The 10477-nt window shown below is 36.3% G+C and overlaps 1 protein-coding gene across 1 annotated transcript in view; it reads right to left on the minus strand.

Moving 5' to 3' along the window:
- LOC149143615 (26S proteasome non-ATPase regulatory subunit 6-like) overlaps positions 1-9864 on the minus strand; it is a 47171-nt gene extending 37307 nt beyond the window's left edge. Inside the window, exons 1-2 of the mRNA XM_089447190.1 lie at positions 9585-9864; positions 9361-9475 (exon numbers count right to left, since the gene is read on the minus strand). Coding sequence (XP_089303316.1) covers positions 9361-9475; positions 9585-9720 — 251 coding nt within the window. The 5' untranslated portion in view covers positions 9721-9864. The remainder of the gene's footprint in view (positions 1-9360; positions 9476-9584) is intronic.
- Positions 9865-10477: the final 613 nt, after the last annotated feature.

Below are 10477 nucleotides of genomic sequence, written 5' to 3' on the forward strand. Positions count from 1 at the left end.
TGGAAAAAGGGGGTCCTTCTATCAATTTTGAACAAGATGCCTAAGGTCAAAAAATTTCAATTGGGGGGGGTGGTTCAGGTAATAATAGTTCAGAGTCACTCTTTTAATTCGAATGACCTTCTAATTTGTGTTTTAATTTTTGTGTTATCAATTGATAACATTCCAAACAAGTGTAAATCCAATTTAATGATATTAATTAGATCTATACTATTTCCATTCTCCAAGGCCTATATTTCTTTGCCTAACAACTTTTTTATTTCATTTGGGTCATTCATTACTTCTTTATCAATCATTGATTCCTAGCTAGTAGGTTGTTCTAACACTTTTTATTGTGATTACTGATCCTTCACCTTCTTGATTTGTGCAACCTGTTGAAAAATGTAACTAGGTTCAAACTTCATAATGCCTATTGTAATCATGATTTTATGTATTTGATGAAAAGAGAAAAGAAATTTATTATTGCCATTCTTGATGCACGGGTTTCATGCTCAAGGTAAATTTATTTGTAAGTCAAGCACCCATTGAGTGCTTCTAGGTTTGTCATAGAATTATGAAGTCAAAAGAGTCATTGTCATACATGTGAGACCCCTTTGGGCATGTTGTATCTTACAAAGAAAAATTGTGTAGAGTCAAAAATGTCATAAAGACCCTCCAAGGCCTTGTCAAGCAAGTTGGCCTACATGAAAGATCAAGTCAGCCTCATGGAAGCAATTCGTACCCCTGGAAAGCCTATATATAAGAAGGAACTCGACCTCATTTGGATACAACAACAAGCAAGTTCAATCTCCAGAAGAAAGAAGCAGCAAGACCAGAAGAAAAGGATGAAAATCAAGGATAAGAAGAAAAGAAGCAAGATCGAAGTTTTGGACCTCTCTCTCTCTTATGTTAGGGTTTCTAAAGTTGTTGGGAAAGTTGAAGTTGCTAGAAGGTTTTGGACAAGTCGAAGTTGCTAGAAGTTGTTGGGAAAGTTGAATTTTCTAGAAGTTGTTGGGAAAGTCGAAGTTGTTGGAAAAGTTGCTGGGGTCGAAGTTGTTGGAGAAGTTGTTGGGGTCGAAGTTGTTGCTGGAAGGTCAAAGTTTGTTGTTGTAAGTTGTGTAAGGAAAGCTCATCAAGAAGGAAGGTTGACTTGGTCTTGGAGGGGTCTTTGTCAAGGGTATTAGGTCTTGGAATTCATCATTTGAAGATTCTATAAGAAGAGAAGAATTCTTGTGGGTTTTCCTCTTAAGAGGAGAGGTTTTGGCCCTAGCTAGCAACCTACATTTTGTGTCCTCTTGTCTCTTTGATCTTCATTGTTTGGTAGTTGTTTGATGATAGAAAACACAATAATAATCAAGTTAAAGAAGAAGCTAATCAAGTTAAGCAAAAGGACATCACAAGCAGTTATCAAAATAAGAGAAATCACCTAATCTAGCTGCCCCTAGATTTCTCAACATAGCCAACCTTAATTTTCTTCATCTTTCTTTAATAATTCCTTGTCAAATTTCTTCTTGAGATCTAAAATTTTTTTTGTGACACTTTCTCATTTAGTTGATGTTTTGCAAGATAATCCTATAATTCTTAATTTGAGACTCAAATTTCTACATTTTCACATTCTTTGAATAATCATTTGCATTAGCTATTCTCTGACAATTGCGGCAAAGGAAATTTTTATATTTGAAGGTTGAAAAATATTCAAACCCCATTGCACAAAAAGGACAATAAGTTGAATTATTTGTGGAATTCATACTACTTTTGCTTATATTACCATGGTCTATGTGTGTGTATTCCTTTGTCAAAAGTACTCTCTCAACTGTATTTTTTACCTTTGTTATGAATTATTCAACCATCATGGTATTTTAATCTCCAAACAACAATGATGCAACTATAGTTATATTGATATAATTCCTTTTTGTTTGGAAATCAATAAAATCTACCTTGTATGGTGGCACCCAAACAACAATGTTCTTCTAGTGATAGTTTGATAGTAGTGATCATTACAAGAACTAGATAAACCTTGTATATGTGGCTCTAATTCATGGCAATCGATTTCTTGAGGCTTAACTTGATATTGTTGAAGCATATTTTCGCTATGATATCCAAAAAGTATGGATCTAATGGTGACTAACTTTAAATTCTTTTATAGTTGCATTAGCATCTATTCTCACCATGCAACTAGTTATGAAGAAGACGTCAATGGGACAATAATTATCTAATTATGATCACTTCTAATAATATTCATTCAACTTATTAAATTATTTTATAGTTGCATTAGCATCTATTATCACCATGCAACTAGTTATGACGAAGACGTTAGTGGGACAATAATTATCTAATTATGATCACTTCTAATAATATTCATTCAACTTATTAATTATGCCAATCAATTGATGTTGCTTCCATTGTCAAGGCAATTTAAGGAAACAATATGATTTTCCTTCTCTAAACTAGCCTTTTATAGCAATCACCATCATAGATTTGAGATCCAATTTTTTAAGACCCACTATTATTTGAAACTCTACATAAAGGCACAGTCTAATTGTTTTACATTTTGGCTGGAATTCAACAATACAATTTTTGGCAAGATGATGATTTTTCGTTGTTTAAAATGTATTTTTGAATGCATAAATGGATTCAACGCCTTGAAAAACCCTTGAACATTTGGATTATGCAACTCAACAGCTCAAAATTGTGATTCTAACAAATTTCTGCTAAGTTTTTAGTAAAATTGACTAGAAAATATGACCAGAAAAAGGCCAAAATGCAGAAGAGTTAGACTGCGGCCTATATAAGTGATCTATTTTTCCTCTATTATGATGGCTTTTAACCTATGAAACCATATTCGTCCAAAACATGCCACATGTCCGAATCCCACAAATTTGACACGATTCGATGGGAATTCAAATCCAAAAATGGGACACGACGTGTCCTAACGGGACACGATCGAATCCTGGTCGTGTCCCGTTAGGACACATCATGTCCCAATTTTGGGATTCGAATCCCAAAAAAGTGAGGGTTTATGAGGTTTATGAGGGAGGGTTTATGAGGTTTATGAGGTTTGTGAGGGTTTATGAGGGTTATTTTTGTTAGAACCGTACTGGCAGCTATGTACCCATAAGGATTTTTCAAGACTCTATTTATTTTAGTCCTTGTCATGATTGCACTACCAAGGAGTGTTATTAGGACCAGTTGATCCACATTGGTACAGATGTTCAGTCTTCAAACCAGTAGCTGAACCAGATCAGGGGGCTAGTTCAGACCCATTCACAACTGGTTTGGTACTGACACCAGCTGGTTCACACCAATTCACACACTAATGGACTGTGGGAACACCAGTGGTTCGGGGAGGGGAATGAAAAATAAGGGGAAAAGAGAAAACCCTTCCTCCTCACTCCCAAACCCTGAAATGCGCAAACTTTACATATTGGTGCCTAATGGTTAAGATATACCTATGTGTGTGTGTGTGAATCATTAAATTCTGCATATTTTGTGTTTTTTTAATAGACTGGTTCACGGGCCTGTTCTGGTTCTGTACCAGTCTGACTGTTGGTTGGTTCTGGTTCTAATAACACTGACTAAGTGTGGACAAAATCAGATTACTGAAGTCGAAGTATATATTATATTATTTTAGCACAGCCTTAGATATCATCAAATCTTTACCATTAGACATGTTATCTTTTAACATTGCATTCTGCCACCAATGTCTCCACTGCCAGTGATTCTCTGTATGCATGATTTGTCCATGCTATTGACATTATGTGGTTTAGAATCTGATGAGTAAAACTGTTGGGAACCTATCTACATTACAGTAAAACTAACATCTAGATGAAGATCTATGTTTGAAATCAATGAATTTGTATCATTAATGAGAATTTGTGTAAGAAATATCTAATATTTAATATATATATATATATAACGAATCTTACGTGTCCTGTTGCGGGGGGTCAACGTGTCCGAATCCGACACTCGAATCCCCGTATCCTACGAATCCCGAATCCCTGTCTCAGGTGACTTAGCTTTAACAAGTTTCAATGCAACAATCTTCTTCATTTTCCTCTTGAATTTGCAATGGAATGATCTTTCCTTTCAATGAATTCAAAAATTTAAATGGCCAAAAGCTAGTTTGTGGTCAAGGACTTGGAAGGAGCTCCGACACCACTTTGATGAACAACAACAGTTCATGTATAGAATATCCAACATAAGAAGGGCAAAGAGTTGAAATGTATATAGGATGAATTGTTATATAACTGATAATGAATGAGTAAGAGATTAATACAATTGGCCTTGTGAAAATGTACTTATACATCGAATAATCACAAAGATGAAGGATCATGTCACTTAGTTTATTACTATGATGGTGGTGGTAATGATGATGAAATGCTTATTTATGTACTTTATATTCATTACACAATCGTTCAATAGTGTTCTCCTCACTCAAAGTATTTATTGCCCCCATGAAATAAGGGCTTGAAAGAGACATGAATATCATATTTACCAATGGCATATTCATTTTATCAGTCCCGCGATCTAAAACAATGGACACACCATTAGAACTCCAACTAAAAAACATTGGTTCTAGCAGTGTCTACACAATGAGCTTCTCCTTTTATAGAAGGCTAGCACATAAATTCTCAAATGTTGGCCACTTGTAACCCCTAAGCACTTCATTCACCGTCCTAAGCATGTCTTGCCAATATGGCTCCAATGAAGGGCATTTTGAATGCATGCAATAACCTAGTTTCAACTTTCAACCCCTCGGGAATATCATAATAAATCGTGTTATTATTGCACTGCGAGTAGTCTTATGAAAGTGGAAAATTAAAAAAAAGAACCATAAAAATAAACAACTAAAAAAGTGACTATAATAATAATATATAATAAAATAAACTATAATAAATCCATCTTAACTCCCATCTAATATATAATAAAATAACCTTGTGTAGATTCATTTTAACCCCCATCGCTTAGGCATTGATAGGTTTTGGATTTCTCTATCCCCCTCAATGGTTAATAGAGTTGAGGTTAAGATGGATCTATGTTGGTTTATAATGAGATGGTTTATTTGATGGGTGTCAAACCAAGTGGCCTAAGTTATAAGTGACCATGTGTTAGAAAGTAAAAATGAATTGTAGATAAGCCTGCTGCAGAGCCCAACCGATGAAAGTCTACAACTCCATGTAGCGAGAAAGAATAATGTCGTGGATGTATGTTTCTAGTAACCACCCTATGGATATTACCATGATGTACTTAAGTTTGAAAGTGAGTATAAAAAGGAAATATAAAAAAATAATATCCACCAAAAAGGTTGCTTGAGGAGGAGCAAGGGGGCTATGATACCACAAGGGGGCAAGAAAACAAGGGATGCATGGGTGAATTGGCCTTGACACTTTCCCTTTGAGAATAACTACCTTTTTTCCATGCTTTCCCAAAAAAATTCTTGTCAACCTTCAACTTGTATATACAAAGTAGAAGTTGACACATCCTTTGGAAGAGAGAATGTAGACCTCGTGCAAAGAAAAAGTCTCTTCTTGATTTCCATTCACAACTTTCTTCAATAATTCTATCCTATCACTCTCCCATTAGTCTCCTTTTGCCATCCTTGAGACATTCCTATCCTTGGTCAAATATAACTTGTATGCCTGCAAATTGGAAGAGCATCACATGAGCATGTTGGATAGTAGAGCCCACGGTAAGCTAGGGATTGTTGTTGTGCATTAGGGAGGAAAATGAGATTGGTTCTTAAGGGAGAAAAATAGTTAGAATGTCCACAATAGCTAAATTCAATTATAAATCCAAAACCATCTGTTTGTGCTAAGAACTAGCCATAGTTGAGGCACATGTCTATTATTCCAACATACCCACAAAACATTCAGTTAACCAAATTCTTCCTACTTGCACTAGAGAGCTAGAAGGGAAGGATCCCTAAGGCACTATAAGTAAAGAAGAAAATGGGAGATTCTTGAGAAACTGAAGCATAAAAGGGAAGGACCTTATCTTGCATTTTGTTTCGCTAAGGAGAAAAGGGTCCAAACTAAATGAAAGATGGCTTAAATGCCTAGAGTGTTAGTTGTTGAGGTCACTTCAAAAGTGTTTACACATGCTTGGGGGTGCTTCTATGATGTGGGGTACATGGTGTGTAGATGATCATTGGATATGTTGTGTGTACAAACACATGTGAGGTGGCTTACTCATGGATTGCTAGACCTTATGTGAATGCTTGTGTGTCAATCTTCTTTGGAGCCTGGAGACCTAGACAACATGATGGAATTCTTCATGATGTGCACATGGAGAGTGGGTGGCTTGTTTGGAGGACGACTTGTCTTGGAGGAGGAGCATTTGGCATTCTAAAGTAGGGTGTTGAGGCCTAAATGGCATGATGATGCTTGATCACTTGCATGGAAAATTGTGCTTTAGTTGAGGATATTTGGGTTAAGAGAGTGATCCTATAGGTGTGGTGGACTAGGAGGAACATATGGCATAGGAAAGCAATAGAGCTTTGGAGGCTCATGGAGATGGAGAGTTGTACCTCCTTAAGGAGTGTTCATGCCTTGGAGCCTTACTAGTTGGATATCTTCACCATGGAGCTTGATATGTGTCATTTGTGGAGGGAATGCTTCACATATGGGCCTATCTTATTGTGGTTAGGTTGCTTGTAGTGGATTGGGACCATTATGTATTATTGGCTTCCCTCACCTCTCATATAAATAGCGAAAGGAGAGAATAATTCCATATCATCATCATTGCACTCTATTCTTTGTACTTGTCTTGTAGGGATGAAGATGTTAGGGCTCATGAAGAAACCCTAGGAGAAGACAACGATTATTCTTAATTGTTCTTGGAGAGATTACTCTTGTGAGATGTTAAGGTTTTCTCTTGTGAAGAACATCATGGCGAGGGTGATGACCATCCATGCACATTCATTCATCACAAACTTGTGTTAGAGATGTTAGGAGTTCAGCACACATCTCTCTCTCTCTCTCTCTCTCTTTGTATTCTTCATTATATTATCTCTCTTTGCCTGGGTGCACTAGGGACCTTGAAGAACTTCAAAGGATATTTTAAGGTTAAGGTCTCACCCTAAGGCGACAAAGAAGCTAGGGTTTGTGATAAACCTAGGATCGTTGTTCTTGTAGCTCTTGTGAGAAAAGAAGATTATGGTTTTGAAAACCCTAGTACAATTTGTTACACTTGATGGACGGGGAGAAGAGAAGAAGATGTCTTGGAAACTTGTATGAGACAAGTGTTGAAGCCAAGGAGGGCTTGATAGTGTTGATGCTAGCTTATTGTGGATCTTTGATGGAGACAAAGAATGCTATTGCTCTAGGTTTGCATACAACTACATTGATCCTAGTTAAAGGTGCTTTGGAGCACTAGCTTTGTGATAAAGTTGTGGTATGTACATGTGCTGTCCAAAATTGTGTAAAGCATATTTGATTTCAACCTGTGTTAAGATTTTGATTGGGTAATCCAGCATTTGTTGTTCATGTTGATTTGACATAAGATAGTGCTGAAATAATTGAATGATTTAACATATAACTTGAAAATAAGAGGTATTTTCTGCTGTAAAATCTGCTGTAATAGAGTGATTTTCAGATCTGTTATATGCTTCAATAGCGTGCCCTAAGGGGTGTAACTTGTTGGCACTGAAGCATGTTTGTTCGGTATCTTCTCTCAAGTTTCCTAGTAATTTGGACTGAGAGGAAGTGAAACATTTGCTGCTGGTTGCTGCTGTAATTAAATACTTCAGATTAGCCCTAAGGACGAAAATTCATTGGCATCATAGCTGGAAAAACCCCTGTTGAGAGGTGAATTCTTTTGTTTGCATTAAAACTCAGATTCACAAAATCTACCTGGAGGAGTTCTCTTGATGGATTGACCATAGATGTACAGCAAGTTTATATGCTTGGGCACTGTCATTTAGGCTGAGTGAGAATAGAGCCCTGTAAGAGATTTCTTCGCCCTGGTGGTATTGTAGGCTAGTTTTGGGAAGGGAAACCATCACTGATTCATATGGTTGGGCATTGGATCGCTCCTCAGTAACCAGCTTGGTGGGCATCCATATGAATAAAGATAAGTGTTGCTCTTTAGATTGAATGGTTTAATCTGTGTTAGTGTTTCTGCCAATTGATTCTAGGAAATATGTTGTCTCTAGGATTAATGTCAAGGTGGCTCTATTTGAAGCATTCTTAATAATAAACATGACTGTTGAATTTGGATACACTTCCCTTATGACCTACATATATGTAGTGTTAATTTTGCTGTTGTTTTATCTGCATAGTGCATATGAATTCTCACAGTTGGTTAATAGAGGGTAAATTTTTATTTGTGGTGCCCCAATGCCCAAGGGAGGTGTCTGGGTGTGATATAATGCATATATGTCCCAGGAAACTCTGTTGTTCACTTGATCACTCTCAATCATGTCAAACAATTTTGCCAAGATTCAAGTGTTCAATCTGTTGCGGGCTTCTTCGATTATTAAGGGAACCTGTTGTCCCTTTTTTGAAGTTGCTGGTGTGTGATTGCTTCACCATCGTTTCTTCCTTGGACAACTGTGCTTCATCATGCTCCTTCCGAAACTAATTCACGTCCTTTCGGTTGATAGTGGTGCAAAGCTTAACTCCCTTGTTGGGAATCCAAAGAAAATGGGCCTTTTCCAGTAAAATTATTCTTGCACTTGTTGCAATTCCATAAGCAGCTTCTAACCAATTATTAGCCTTCTTACTGTCATTGTTACATATTTCCAGAGAGATAAATGCACAACATATTTCCGTTCATTTTCTTCACCATGTGTTCTCCCTCCACCACTTGTGACGCTCTATAATATTATCAAAAAATAATAACAACTTGGTTTGGTAATCAAGAGAACCTTAGGCGTGTTTTCCTAAATGGGTACACCCTTCACTGGAATCTGGACTAATACTTTTCCATTAGAAGGGAACTAGTGCTCTGGTTGACAGTGGGTTGATTTTTCCAGTAATATGAGAGAAACTTTGGAACGAACCATCATTTTTGCCACTGTCACATATTTCTCTCATTAAAAACGAAAGTAAAAACTATTTATGATATTTAGAACCTTCCAGCATAATTAATGAAAACTGCGTCAATATCAGCATAAATTTAAGATTTTGAGGATATAAAATAAGAAAGGGGATATACTTGGATGGAACCCGATGCTATAGTATATACAGTTTTATGTATATCTTTTTCTTACGATTATTTTATGACCTACACATTGTCGTAGCTAACTATCTTACCAGTAAATTATACCATTATTTTAAATATACATGAACTATGTGACAAGTGACAAAACAGAAACCCTAATAGAGAGATCTGCGGATTCCATGAATCAAAGAAAAAAGAAAGGAGGGACAGAAAGATACGTACTTTTCGTCGAGTTTCTTGAGTTCCTCCTCTATCTTACCCCCCATGGTCTGTAAAAGGCTTTGATCTATCTCCCACCCTAATTCTTCGCATAATGACTCGTACAAATTCGCCATGTCTGCACCAGTTTCGAACACAAAACCAATTGATGTCAGCGGCGATGATGAGCATTATTATTTACCAGGCGACATTAGAAGAAGCAAGGATTTAGAAGAAGAATAACAGACCCTCCGCCTTGATAAGATTGAAAACCTCATTCTTGAGCTCGACTTTTTCAATGTCAGGGACATCGGGATGTCTGAGCAGAAAAATCTTGTGGGCTAACACTAACTTGGGCTCTTGCTTTCCTTCTTGGGGATCCATCGTTACACACAAACCAGACAAATCTTGAATCTGTTTATGAGAAACCCCGACAGAACATATATGGAGAAATGAGAAGAAAAAAAGACAGAAGCAACCCTCACCTTTCCCCTTTACCTCTCTTTTTCATTTTGGAAATAATTTAATTTAATTGAATGCCGTTACAGAGTTTTGCTTGTTTTATAAGAATGCCATTTCTCCTTTCTTATTTTTGTTCTCGTGTGACTATCGATGTAAAATGCGTTTTAGTTAAAGTTTGAATCATATGGAAAAAGCAAATTTCAGTAAAGAGCTTATATCGAAAATCAACATTGACTTCATAGTCATTATATTATATTATATAGGTAGTAACGTTGAATTAAGTTTAAATATTTTTTTAAGGTTATGGTTAAGTTAGATTTCAAATTAGTATGTAAGGTTTTTTTTTATAATGATTTGAAAGTTTATGAAGGTGTATATACTCTATCTATTTTAGGAGTTGAATCTATTACTTGTGAATACACGTCATTAGATACTTCCTAAAAGATTCAAAGGAGGTATTGTTATGTTAGCCACAAGTAGAGTTTCAATCCTACTCATTTTGCTCCAAGCCTTATAATAAAAATTGGTTTCAATGGTTCTTGATATGGTTTTGAAAGGGAAGCAGCAATGTTCCAAACTCTCATTGTGGAGGCTTCAAAAAATAGATCATTCCCAAACTTAAACAAATTCATGTTTCTCGAAGAAGCTCTCAAAGGTTTCGAGAATAAAAAATACTACC

Source organism: Pinus tabuliformis, chromosome X (genome assembly GCF_031772625.1).
Source record: "Pinus tabuliformis cultivar Carrire ecotype Pingquan chromosome X, CPIR1, whole genome shotgun sequence".
NCBI lineage: Eukaryota > Viridiplantae > Streptophyta > Pinopsida > Pinales > Pinaceae > Pinus > Pinus tabuliformis.